We start from the raw sequence: 15,000 nt of genomic DNA, 5'->3' as shown, positions 1-15,000 counted from the left end.
TTTAACTCCCAATATTCTTCTGAGGGCTTTGTTCTCAAATCTACTAAATCTGGTGGGACTTTAAAAGTTAAAACATGCAGAGAAAGTCTTTGTAAACAGGCTGACATGTTTCTTTTTATAGTTTATACATGGAAGATCTTAAAATATTTCATTTTAATTATTCGTTACTTCTCTTGTAGTTTATTTATTTAATTTTAATTATTCGTTACTTCTGTTGTAGTTTATTTATTTCCTTGTTTCGTTTTCTCACTGGGGTATTTTCATTGTTGGAGCCCTTGGGTTTATAGCATCCTTCTTTCCTAACCAGGATTGTAACTTAGTTTTGATAATAATAATAATAATAATAATAATAATAATAATAATAATAATAATAATAATAATAGGGGGTTTTTCATGCAAAGAGGAACCCGAATTATTCTTTATTCTCATTTCGAAAAGGCCGTTGTCGAAATATTCAATATCATCATCTCTTACGCCTATTGATGTAAAGGGCCTCGGTTAGATTTCGCAAGTCGTCTCTAAAGTGAGCTTTTAATTGAATACTTCTCCATTCATCATCTCCTACTTTACGCTTCATAGTTCTCACCCCTGTAGGCCTGGGTCTTTAAACTCTTCTAGTGCCTTATGTAGCCCAGTTGAAGATTTAGTGAACTAATCTCTTTTGGAGAGATCGAAAAGCATGCCCAAACCATCTCCATCTACCCCTCACCATGATCTCATCCACATATGGCATTCAAGTAATCTCTCTTATAGTTTCATTTCTAATTCTGTCCTGCCATTTAACTCCCAATATTCCTCTGAGGGCTTTGTTCTCTAATCTACTAAATCTGTTGGAAATTTTTTTATTGTCATACAATGGCTCATGTCCATACAGTAACACTGATCTCACTAAACTGATATATAGCCTGATTTTTATATGTAATTTTAGGCGATTTGATTTCCGAATTTTACTTAATCTGGCCATTGTCTGATTTGTTTTTTCAATTTTTCATTTAAGTCCAATTATAAAGACCCTGTATTAGAGTTCATAGTTCCTAAATATTTAACGATTCTACCTCATTAATCCTTTCTCCTTCCAATGTTATTTCAACTTCCATTGCATATTCTGTTCTCATCATCTATGCCTTCCTTATATTCATCTTTAGCCCAACCTCATGTGATATTTCACGCATTTTGATAAGCAAGCATTGCAAATACTGTAGCGTTCCGCTAACAGGAACAGCATCATCAGAATTCTCTGGGACAAGTAATTTTATATTACCAATCCAGTCTCATCCTTCTCCACCATCCCCAACTGTTCTATGTATAACAAAATCCATAAGGAGAATAATCAACATAGGTGACAAAACTTTCCATTGGAGTACTCCACTGTTATCATTGTTGTCCTTATTATTATCATGTCTATTCATTACATTTGAAATCATCCTTTTAAGTATTCTTTTAGGCCAAGTAAAATGGATTGAAGTTACCTTATGATTAATGAGGAATGCGAACCTCACATAAGGGCGAATAAATCTGAATTCTTCTACAGTCTTCATCTAATTCACCTCACAAACTTAAAAAAGGAGGCGATTTAAATTTGACCTCCATCGGAGAAAATTCACCAATAAAAATTCTTTATCGATCTTTCGAAAACAGAAAAGGAAAGAAAATCCCATAATCATGGACGTGAACCCATTCCAAAAATAAGAATTTTCGGGTATCAAAGAACCTTTTATAAATTTCAAATAGAACCCCAATGAAAAGAATTAGATGTAATTCAAGAAATGTGCCACGGAAGGAACATGCCTTCCTAATGTGAGCTGCAACAGCACATAAAAGACGGAAACCGAACACAGAATTCTGAAAGGAAATATTGCCGGAAAGTATGAAATTCTATGTCCTAAAGGCAAAGAAAAGCTTAGGGGAAAAATCGTTTTCATCTTTTAGGATTTTGATCTAACTTCGCTGTTTAGTTTTCTCGAGACTAGCAAACACCTTCGAAATACGGTTTTTTTCATTAATTGGTATGAAAAATAAAAGTTAAAGAATATTGCCGGGTTACAGTTAACAGCAATAAACGAATGCTAATAGCCATAAACGAAAAACAAAACACGAGCATCCATTTAATAGCCAGAATGAGACACAATTGTTCTCTATTTCATCGACGTCAAATATATCCGTTTTCAAACAGGAATTAAAATTTCTAATAATTAAATACTAGAATTAAAAAAGAAAAATAACGACAAAAGGTTCGTTAACAACAACAGGAACACAATGTCAACTCATCATTGTTATAAGATCATTTAGCGGATTTACTAGAGGGGTGTCTGAATACGTGTTTGAACGTGTCCATCTCTCTCTCTCTCTCTCTCTCTCTCTCTCTCTCTCTCTCTCTCTCTCTCTCTCTCTCTCTCTCGTTGTGTGTGTAAACATAACCTTATAAAAATCCATCTACAAAGCCTGAACGTTAAAACAATGACATAGTATTGAGGGGATAGAGATTTTGATACCTATACGTAGTAGGTGCTTGGAAGAAAGAACGTGATTCAATATCAGAAAACTGGAAGGTACGTGAAAACAGAGGCGAGTGAAGAGTGACTGTAAGAGCAAGGATTTTCGCCGGAATGTTGAAGAATCTTTGGCAAGTAAAACGAATCAAGTGATGGAAATCAATTATCAAGGACTCGCCTGTAAAATGGATGACAGTAAAATTGATTGTTGGCCGGCCGTGTGTGAGTGTTACAAACTTAGAGTATAAGTCTTTGTTGGTGAGGATCAAAGCCTAATAATAATTAAATAATGTTCACAATCCGTCAAAAATTTGGCCAAATATTTATATAGATATGAACGCACACGCATACATTCAACCCTTCCCATCCATCCCCCTTTTCCTAACTACAACACAGCAGTTTCGGCAATTTGTGGGAGATTATGGTTTCCGAATGCACCTCTCGGGGTACCCGTGTCTCACAAGGGCATGGAAATTCCTCTCACCTACCTACCTAGGGGACGGGGAGAGACCAAGTATTTGTGTGCGTGGCAATGCCGCTCTTTGTTATAAAGGGGAAATGTTGTTTGGCATTGTACATGAACAGTTTCAGAAATAATGAACGAAAATCAAAATCAACAGACACAAAAAACAAACAAAAGGTGTGTTGAGCACGCTTAATAGAAGGGTTACACACGCCTCGCAGTATATAAACAGGTTCCCTTTCTAGTACCCTTTTCTTATATTCCTTTTTGGTACTCAGTTTCAAAAACCACCACTAGTGCCTTTCTCTTTGTATATATTCTTGAACATATTGATGTTATTCTCGTGAATGGTTTATTTTTTAAATCAAATTTTCTTCTTACGCATTAGGCTGCTTTCCTTACTGTGACTTGAGGACTTGCAATATTTGATTTTTCTACCTAGGGCTGTACCTTGGCTTGTTATAATACTGTAATAATACTAAAATATTCCAAGTCTGACCCTTGGGTCGTTTCGTATGAACGGTTTGATTGGACTATACAGAACTCGAGCAAAACATTTTCTCATAATCGTATCTTCAATAATGAAATAAATATAACTCTCTCTCTCTCTCTCTCTCTCTCTCTCTCTCTCTCTCTCTCTCTCTCTCTCTCTCTCTCTCTCTCTGTTCATATTTCTGTCGACCTTAAGCCCTATATCCTAACCCTAAGTCTTGCAACTTCATCACAAAATACCATTTGAATATGAAAATTGGTAGCGTGCTTCAGAATCATTAAAGGGAAGAAGGTATAATGGTGAAATATATGAATATATAAATTTTTCCTTAACGCTAGTTGGCTCCAAAGAAACACATGACTAATTCATACCTGAAATGCCTGAATTAATGTTGAAATCGCAGTGAACTAAGTTACTGCAATAAAGACCCTTTCATACAGCACAGAAGGTTAATAAAAACAGCAGCTTCAAAACTACCCCAATATTACGAGCACTTGATATTTTCCTGGATATTAAGGCTATTTCATGCAATCACCCCTAATGTGCAAGATAATTCCACGTAAGAAAATAAATTTTAATCCACTAAATAATCAATGATTAGATCAACACTAATATCTGTGCAATATACAATCTACATTTCCATTTTTTCCGTGCAAATTTTCACGGTTGTAAAAGTATCACTTAAATTGCCTTTATCACGTTATCCCGTCATACATAAAACTGGAACATGAGCCTTCATAATCCAACCAAAATAAAAAAAGAAACAAAGAAAAGGGGATAATGATTCTTTACCAATTGAGGCTATAAAGACCTGCGTTAATGCGATTACACTTCAGCCCATCCGTGTAAAGATTTTTTCAAATCAGAACATGATTGCTGGCAAAAGGGTTTTTTTTTTTCCCTAAAAGGGAATGAGGAACGACAGGAATATTATCAGCATATTCACTACCTTCATACCCATTCAACCCAGTAAAATATGATTCAAAGGTCGAAAGCATTATACAAATGAGACAAAAGTATAGTTTTAATATGGTAAAAACAAAGTAAAGCCAAATCTTCAAGACTTCAATCCTGCCTATCATATCCCATTGCACGCATGCACCTTAATACGGTGACCAGAATACTCGGTCTCGGAAAACTCAGTGTGGAGAAGTCGATCTCAGAAAACTCAGTATGAAAAAAACCGGTCTCGGAAAACTCAGTATGAAAAAAACCGGTCACGGAAAACTCAGTATGAAAAAAAAACCGGTTTCGGAATACTCATTATGAAAAACACCGGTCTCGAAAAACTCAGTATGAAAAAAAAAAACCGGTCTCGGAAAAGTCAGTATGAAAAAACCGGTCTCGGAAAACTCAGTATGAAGAAATCAGTCTTGGAAAACTCAGTATGAAAAAAACTGGTCTCGGAAAACTTGGTTTGAAAACAATCGGTTTCGGAAAACTCGGTTTGAAAATATTGGGTCTTGGAAAACTCAGTATGAAAAAATCACTGTCGAAAAACTCGGTATGAAAATAGTGGTCTCTGAAAACTCAGTATGAACACTCCGCTCTTGGAAATCTCAGTATGAAAAAAATCATTCTCGGAAAATCAGTACGAAAAAAAATTGGTCTCGGATAACTCGGTATGAAAAAGATCGGTCTCTGAAAACTTGGTACGGAAACTTTGGTTTTCAAAAACTTAGTATGAAAAAAATTAGTCTCAGGAAACTTCGTATGAAAAAAATCAGTCAAGGAAAACTCAGTATGAAAAATTCAGTCTTGGACAACTCACTATGAATAAACTGGTCTCGGAACTCAGTATGGAAATTTCGGTCTCGGAAAACTTGGTATGAAAAAATCAGTCTCGGAAAACTCAGTATGAAAAATTCAGTCTTGGACAACTCAGTATGAATAAACCGGTCTTGGAACTCAGTATGAAAAATTGTGTTGGAAAACTAAGTATGAAAAAAAATGTCTCGGAAAACTCCGTATGGAAAATTAGGTCTTAAAAACTTAGTATGAAAAAAATCGGTTTCGGAAAACTCGGTATAGAAAATTTGGTCTCAAGCCACTGTGCGCAATTGCATCTTAAAACCCTTCATATATTGTCTTTACACTATGTGTAAACAATAATATATAGAAAACTAATCAATAACAAAAGATTAATGGTCCCAAAACTATTTTTGAAAAATTTTCAAATTCTATTTAGTAATTTAGAGAACATTAAGTATCTACTAATTAAACAGAGCATTAGCAACAGTCCATACAAATCCACCAATTAATGTCGCCTTAGAAAAAAATCAAACCTTTGTCCGCGTGACATTTAGCATTGACTAGCAAATGCCTAAAATACTTTGCACAATAATATTTCGGAGGTGACGAGCTTCCAAAAGGTGCAAAACCTCTTTACATTCACCCTAATAGAGATTTGTAAATTTCGAATGAAAATCCGATCACAACGCAGCCCCTTTTGATACTCTAACAAGGAAGCAATGGAGAATCATAGAAATTTGCTCTAGAGAGCTTTGATGCTCTCAATAACTGAAGAGAAGTCACGGCACCTTTATATTTACTGTTGTTCCATTTGCTAAATTGCCAAAATGCGTCTCGAAAAGACATTTAAAAACTCTAAAATCTCCAACAACATTTCTACAGTGGCTAATATTTAAAGTTCAACCCAAAATAAATTTTCATTATGAATCCAGTATAAAAAGAATCTTAAACAATGATGCTACCCATTATAATTTGGGAAGATGGGAAAGCAAATTACATTAGAGAGAGAGAGAGAGAGAGAGAGAGAGAGAGAGAGAGAGAGAGAGAGAGAGAGAGAGAGAGAGAGAGAGAGAGAGAGGTTAATGACTTTTTACTAGGGAGATATAACTATCTAAGGTCTTTTTTCTTTACGTACGCTTTATATCAGCCGAAGAAAAAGCAATAGATATTTAAGGAACTGACAAACAGTTTTTAAAAAAGTATTATTTTTCACAGAAACTAGAATGTTCTAGTATCCTCATAGACACATGTAATGAAGTTACATTAAGGTGCGTCCACACGATGAACAGTGTCTGTCGGACAAACACTGTTGCCATATCATAAAGCAAGGATTATGACGTCATTAGCGTTGAAACGAGGGAAGTTGATATGGCAACAAACAGTGGTACCAGATGAAGTTGTCTGATTAGTTTCTACTCCGTTCACTAGGCAAAGACCGGCAGACAATATACGAAGACCGTGACCGCTGGCAATACACAGGTTTTTTATGTCATTATTATTCTGTGCTTAAAGCCCTGTCCTCACGATCGAGCATGCCCGACGGGCAAACAGTGATACCAGACCACAGTATGTAGTAAGAATGAGGGTTTAATGACGTCAGAAGCGGTAAAACCACAGGCAGGGATCTGGCAACCAATATTGTTGTCAGATCTCTGCTGCGGTTTTCCCGTTTCTGACGTTATCAATCCTCATTCTCACTACATACAATAGTCTGGTATCACTGTTTGCCTGTCGGGCATGCTCGATCGTGTGGACAGGGCTTAAGAAAGAAGTAGTTGATGTCTGGTTTAAATGCGGTGCATGATACGCCATAAAATAAAACCAGATAATTGGCATTATGCAGCATTAATTATTCCTGCCATTTGTTGAGGACAGTGGAATGTGCATGGAAGGCCTGGTTGCAGAGACCAAGTGATAAGAGAAGTCATTCAACCATTTCAAAAGAACATCAAATTGGTTATAAATCACACTTTAGAAACTTCAATATATATAGATGGACCCAAACACCTACGTTCTATCGGAGAAAATAAAACCTTTTATAAGGGGGACACATGTACAAGGGGGAGTATTTCTCCAGAAACACGTCTGGAGAATATATATACATATACATCTATACGCATGCACACACACATATTTATATATATATATATAATATATATATATATATATATATATATATATATATATATATATATATATATACACACACACACATACACACGCACACACACAGTTACTTACTTCCCTCAAGATCAAACACTCCTTCAGGCATATGAGAGACTTGGATGTTCAAAATTGAAACAGATTCTATCATTTTGTATCATCGCCAAAAGTTGGGGGTGCAAATGCCTCCAGTACCAGCCCAAAACTTTTTTTCATTTCTCCAATTTGCGTATCTCTCTCTCTCTCTCTCTCTCTCTCTCTCTCTCTCTCTCTCTCTCTCTCTCTCTCTCTCTCCTCTCTCTCTCTCTCTCCCCTGAATTGACCCAGATTAGATTGAATTCTCTTCTTTGACTTCTAAACCAGTAACAGACAATCAACTTCTTTGGCGTTCTGACCTTATTTTATAAATTGCCGCTGCACATTTATTTCTGTCTGGAAACATCTGCTTTACTCATAAGCATGGGTCCTTCGAGTAAAATTCGATTAGCAATTCTGCCTCTCTCCTATCGGATGCCATTGGCAGCTTTCTTCCGTAACAGAATTACATGGCTAGTGAAACCTAATTAACCAACAGCTAAATTCCATCTGGTAAATAAGTATAACTCCGTTTATCGTGTCCCTCCGGAGATTACGAAAATGGGCACTGAATTTACACCTCCTTGGTACTCGTTATTGATGTCACCAGCTCTTCTTTCTGCTTCCCATTGTTAACTGGTAACAGTTGGTGTTCGACGGACAGTGTCCGGCCGTGTGGACGCACCTTTAACGAGTCAAATCATACTGTCAGTTGCGTTTTTTCAATGTCAGACAATGTTTGCTGTGATACGTAATATTTCTAGGAATATTCGAAAGGAAGCAGCAAGTTAATATCCAAGCTAATTATGATAAGTTTTGATTTACTAATAAGTATTCAAATAATAATCAAATCCTTAGGGCATGCCCTGTTGTTAATTACAATATACCCCAGCCAATTCTTAATCAGTCTATATTAATAAACAGAGTATCATCTTGTTTTAGTATAGTTATTTTTCTGTATGACTGTCAAATCATTAGGTAAAAAGGAATAAAAATATATGTTGTTTCATGAATAATATTTAAACGGATATTCTAAGATGTTTTCTACTGGATTTCAAAAAATACGTTAAACTAAAGTACATACTGTAATCACAAAACAATATTCATCTCATACAGCAATGTCAAATGGTGATAATAACTACGCAAACATCTTGGCTCATGATAAGAAAAGGCACACTTCTTCAGTGACCCACTCCTTTATTATTCCAGCCAAAAATTAATATCCTGAAGGAAAAAATATCTATATAAACTAATTATTGTCTTACAAAATATAATGATAATGATATATCTCTTATATTCTACAAGCATTCGAGAATTGCTTGAATGATTCAGTAATTAAAAAATTTCAATTTTGGATGACATATATGAGGAAAAGTCTCGGTTTGGTCTCCTTCATCATGGCTCCTTCCGTTCAGGACATTGAGACTCTTCGCAGGACGTTTCAGGAGTGCAGTTCCCTTAGGTTTACTGTCAAACACAGCAACGATAAACAACTGCCCTTTCAAGATGTCCTCAAGTCACCCGATTCTTCAGGATTCAACACCTGTGTCTGCAATAAACCTACCAACCTTGGTTTATGCCTTAATGGAGAAGTAATTCTCCCACGTTTAGACCAAATGATTGAACTGTGAATTGCACTGGTGAAAATTTTCTTGTAAGGTTTATTAGAACTAAAACTAAAATCTCTACCTTTTGTGAAAAGGAACGCTCAAATGTTATGAGAGTCGTACTGGTATTTTCGTCACCGTCGTCTAAGCAAATCGGGTTTATCAGGGAACTAATAAACATTTTTGAAAACATTGAGACTAAAAGGTCGGAGAGCAACTTGCATGATACTTTAATTACAGATACAACTAACTTCAAACTAAATCGGAAAACAAAAGAGAGACATGTACACACACACACACACACACATATATATATATATATATATATATATATATATATATATATATATATATATATATATACACCCACAATTAAAAATAAATTCACAAAAACTCGATTAACCGTGACTGCACAGCAATGTGTGGACCCATATTCGCCTAAAGCAAAATTTTACCTGGCGTGAAGCTCAAAGCAAAAGGTTGCCAAATACCACCAGTGCTCAAAATACTTCCCCATCACACAGCAGCGTCCTTTTCCTATTGTCTGATTCATCGACTGACATCAAACACCGCGCTAACAGGCCAGCATTGCCACCAATACCTGTATCATTCACGAATTTCAACTATTTCATCAACGCCGACCTCTCTCTCTTTAGCGATGAACTGGTGCTTGTAGGATTGACTCTATTGCTGCCTGTAACGTTGAAAGCCATTCTAGACTTCGTGCAAATTAAGGATTCGAGGCTATCTACGGTAGGATATTCTATCATGGCTGGGGTTACTCGAGGCTATATAAGGTCTAATATATTCTATCATTATTGGGGTTACCTTTCACGGTATTACACTTGAAAGATAAATCTGAAACCATGATTCCATAAACATAACAGTCTCATAACTATTGGAATAACATTAAGATAAATGAAAAACCATGATTACATACATATTACAGGCTCATAAGTATTAGAATACCATTACACGTAACAAACAAATATTCATTAGAAATATACACCAGAAGTGAAAAATAAGTTTGGTAAATTCTTTGTAAACACTTTATAAATAATAGTGAAAATTTTTCAAAATATTGGGAAATTTTATGTGCAAAAAATTGTTGTGAAAATTCATTAATGTGAGCAATATATTCGCTCTGATGAGGTTATTCAACACCTTCATAAATAATCAAATCATGTTGATGAAACACCGAATTCAACTATGGTTAAAATACCGAACGTTAATAGAACAAGATAAATAAAAGATATATAGATATATGCCGAACTGAACACTGAGGAAGTAAAAGGATAAAAAAAAAAACGATTGCATAATATAGAACAATGAATTTAAAAAAAAAATTGGGATGGATAGACATTCATCCAACGTGATACACAAAAAAAAACGCACAAAGATAAAATCCTAAACACGGAATAGACGAAATAAAAGCAAGAAATACTATTCTAAGCAAAAAACAAAGATGAAATACCGTGCGATTAAAAACGTGAGAAAATACAAGCTGATAAAGAGCAAAGAGGAAACAAGAGGAGAGTTACCCCAGCAGAAATCATAGAGACATCCGTCATCTCCCCAGATGAAATACCTTCCATAAAATTCTCGTATGAATAATGGGGAAGAGAGGATCAGTCATGAAGGAGACGACGATCTGTCATGGAGCGAAGGTTGAAATGAATGTGTGTGTGTGTGTGTGTGTGTGTGTGTGTGTGTGTGTGTGTGTGTGTGTGTGTGTGTGTGTGTGTGTGTGGCCCATGCCATTTTTCGTGGATCTGGTGTACCAACCCCCTTCCCAAGGACATGTCCCTAAACTTCAGGCTGTTCGTGCTATGTGCTGAGCGGGATGAATAACGCCAGGGAGAGAATTTTGCAAAGGGCTACATGACGGTGATCCTTCAGGGTGTTCGTCGTCTTTTACGATGAGAATATACATTCCTTGTAATAGTATATTTCTTATTATTTTCATCATTCCCTCATGTCATTACTATCAATATTGTCATCAATGTTTACTTGGAACTTGCGAGCATAAATTTATTGCACTAATGTGCAAATATCACGTATCAAAAACACTAACATATAACAATAGAATATCAAATAAAACTATTAAATTCTTTGCATCAAGTATGTGGGAATTTGCATGAAAACATCCAGTATTATAAAAAAGAAATTTACATAAATTGAAAAACGTAAATATCCTTGCCCCTCTCTAACTAAACTCCCCTCTTTCGGCCAATGAGCTACCAACAATTCTACATACTAACTCAACTACAGCTCTCCTACACAAACGCTTAAATTCTCATCAGGGAAAATCCTGGCAAAGTCAATGAATGAGAGAACGAATTTAACACTGAATGGAAAAGATCTAGCGTCGCATTGGCCAAGGTCACTCGAGTTGACTAATAGCGACGATCTCAATGATGGAGTCATGGAACCCTGGAAGTTGATAGACCATGAATAAAATATGGTGAAAAAATGTTAAAGTTACAAAGTCATAGTTGATCGCGCTGGTGTTAGAAAGATCATAAAGTTGGCGAGTTTTTCAATTGCTTCTCTCTCTCTCTCTCTCTCTCTCTCTCTCTCTCTCTCTCTCTCTCTCTCTCTCTCTCTCTCTCTCTCTCTCTCTGTGAAAAATACACGAGCGGGCAAAACTCCCCGCAAACACACACACACACACACACACACACACACACACACACACACACACACACATATATATATATATATATTCATATATATAATATATATATATATATATATATATATATATAAAATTTATACATATATATATATATATATATATATATATATATATAAATATATGTTTACATACACGTACACAACACCCATATGAATACACACACACACACACACACACACATATATATATATATATATATATATATATATATATATATATATATATATATATATATATACACTGAGAATGACTAGATGGCAACTCTCTCTCTCTCTCTCTCTCTCTCTCTCTCTCTCTCTCTCTCTCTCTCTCTCTCTCTCTCTCTCTCTCTCTCTCTCTCATAAATATATATATATATATATATATATATATATATATATATATATATATATATATATATATATATATATATATATATATATATATATATATACATACCTTTTATATATATATACATATACATACCTTATATATATATATATATATATATATATATATATATATATATATATATATATATATAATGCATCACACAACATAATCCTGCGAAAAATAAAAATCGCATAGAATGCAAGGTTACAAAGCATAGTTATAAGGTGAAGTCCAATACACTGCCTCTGTGTCTTATGGCAATCCACCATCTGAATACAGGTAAGACCAAGCAAAAGATAAAATATGGATAAATATGAACGCTATGGCCATAACAACGCTTACAGAATCCATACATACATCTGAACTGTAAAAACAAAGAAATACAAAAAGTAAAGATACATACGAACAAGAGTAATTCTCTTGTTCCTTCTACAGGAACACGAAAAACATTTACTAGCTGTGTAATGAACCCAAGAACAAATACAAGGGAGACCGCTATTAAACCTCAACATTTAGTTTTATTTACAGCATAACGGCACAAACAGCGCCGGTGTAATCCTAAGCTTTATTGACTTTGCAACAGGTGAAAAACAAGTTCACCGACAGAGTTTGAATTATATTAATTGAAGGGACGAAGGTAGTTTTATCGCTATTTTCTTTTATGTAATAGTGGTATTTCCAGAGTAAATAAAGTCGGTGCAAAATTAACATATTGTACCACATATGTTGTAAGGTCACATGAAAAATAACGCATAATTACTATATAGATACCTACAAAAATACTCTTGAAATATAATAGTTCCTGATTGCAAGAAAATGCAAGTAACTTATTTTGGAAAAAATAATTGAAAGGTAAATAGATTCAACGAAGCCTAGGCACAAAGATAAATGCACATTAAATGAATATTGAAAATCTCACGAACAGATTATGGAGAAAACAGCAATTTCCAAGAGGTGGTCAGAAAGTGAAACCAGATGGTTGTAAAGATTACAGTAGAGATAATTGTAAAATCATGACAAACAAAAGAAGCTGAATGAGCTAGTGTTCAGTCTTGATAAGAATACAACCTCTATAAAATAAAGAGATCTTCGCTAAGAAAAGAAAGAACACGTTACCTTGTTGGGGTAATAATCCAAAAAGCTCGTACATTTAAATAACACAATTTTCCATAACAGTAAATGAGTTAAAAAAGATCATGCAAAAGAGGAAAAAGCTCATGCTGGCTCATACTCCACCATTACCAAATAATTCAAAGACAAATATAAACCAAAAATTGAGGTGCACTCAGTAGATCGCAGACCTCCGCCCAGGCAGCTTATTTCTTGACCTTGACCTTTGACCTTAACTTGTATTCATTGGCGGGGATTTTGTACACTCAAATATTAACCAAGTTTGAAGGCTCTGTAACAACAACGTCCAAAACTTATGACTGATTACGTGAATTGGACATTTTACTTGAACGTGACCTTGACCTTTCACTTTAACCTTCCAAAATTTAATGATTTCCAGCTTTCCAGCTTTTTTACATAATAGTTAATCCCAACAAGTTTCATTAGCCTAGGATAAAATTGTGCACCGGAAGCTGTCCACAAATACACACACAAAACGGGGGTAAAACATAACCTCTTTCCAACTTCGTTGGCGGAGGTAATCAAGATAAATCCAGCCTAAAACTACTGACAAAACACACTATCCCCAGAAAAAAGGTTAGATAGAGAAAATTCTTCTTACGGTTACCAACCAACATAAAGACGCATTTTAAGCAAAATACTTATCAGAGGGAGCAGTGAAAGAATAACCTTCTCCCGACCCACAAATAATAAAATAAATACAAAGATATAGATGTCCCGAATGGAGTTTTGATACCAAAGAGAAGATCCAAAGTGAATAGGTTTCAAGAGTATACGAAACATCAAAGTGGAAAATATCAGAGGTGAAAAACATCCAGGGATTGAAAGGTAAAGTCTATGGTTGAAAGGCACAGATATTGGAGTAGCTATTCATCAAATGGAAGCACGGTTGAAGCACTGGAAGGCAATATAGAATATTTGAAGAATGCTCCTATCAAAAAACAACTAGGAAGAGAGCAATAAATCAGAGGATACAAATAATTTCTAACACAGAGGAAGAAGAAGAAGAAGAAGAAGAAGAAGAAGAAGAAGAAGAAGAAGGAGAGAGAGAGAGAGAGAGAGAGAGAGAGAGAGAGAGAGAGAGAGAGAGAGAGAGAGAGACTAAATTTAAAGTTCTGAATATACAGGACACCATACTATTTACAGTGAACGTGGTGAGTGAAAAATAACTTCGCATAGAAATTAAAGTAAGGGAATAAGTTCATTTTGCACCACGTTAGATTATAATAAAACTATATCAAACAAACAAACAAAAATGTTGCTAATTACGAGAATCATTTATTAATTTTTAAAAGGATTTGAATTCATTCACCGTACTCTCTAGAAATATATAAACATCAGATAATATTTATAATTTACAGTTATGGTCTCAAACTTTGCAAGCGCAAAATTATCGTTAGTGAAGAGCAACATTTGATTATGAACGAAAGAATGTTTCTATAATTGGTTAAAAGAAAAAAAAATCGGCCGTAAAGTCAACATCCAGAAACGAAATTATTTCTGCATATAATTTCTGCTCGCAGATTTAGAGAAGACATTAAATTTTGTGCTTGCAAACGCTAAATCAAATTTTATGTAATAAAAGTTAATGGAATTCTTGGGTTATCAGGTAATTGGTTTAGAGACAAATATAAGAGGGACGATTTTTATACGTTGATATTCGAATGCGGGAAATGCTCTACTTTCGATGTTTACTGTTTCGTTTAGATTAATCTGTACAAACTGATTACCTTTCATCAGATGGTATTGGGTGG

General features: G+C 34.9%; 1 protein-coding gene across 1 annotated transcript in view; it reads left to right on the top strand.

Moving 5' to 3' along the window:
* Nucleotides 1-9,069, top strand: part of LOC137626127 (uncharacterized) — a 280,479-nt gene extending 271,410 nt beyond the window's left edge. The window contains exon 5 of the mRNA XM_068357204.1: nucleotides 8,854-9,069. Within this exon, the coding sequence (XP_068213305.1) occupies nucleotides 8,854-9,069 (216 nt within the window). The remainder of the gene's footprint in view (nucleotides 1-8,853) is intronic.
* The last annotated feature ends 5,931 nt before the right edge of the window (nucleotides 9,070-15,000 follow it).

The sequence above is a fragment of the Palaemon carinicauda genome, chromosome 33, assembly GCF_036898095.1.
Source record: "Palaemon carinicauda isolate YSFRI2023 chromosome 33, ASM3689809v2, whole genome shotgun sequence".
NCBI lineage: Eukaryota > Metazoa > Arthropoda > Malacostraca > Decapoda > Palaemonidae > Palaemon > Palaemon carinicauda.
The sequence above is the reverse complement of the archived record's forward strand: the minus strand, read 5'-3'. Positions and strand labels throughout refer to the sequence as shown.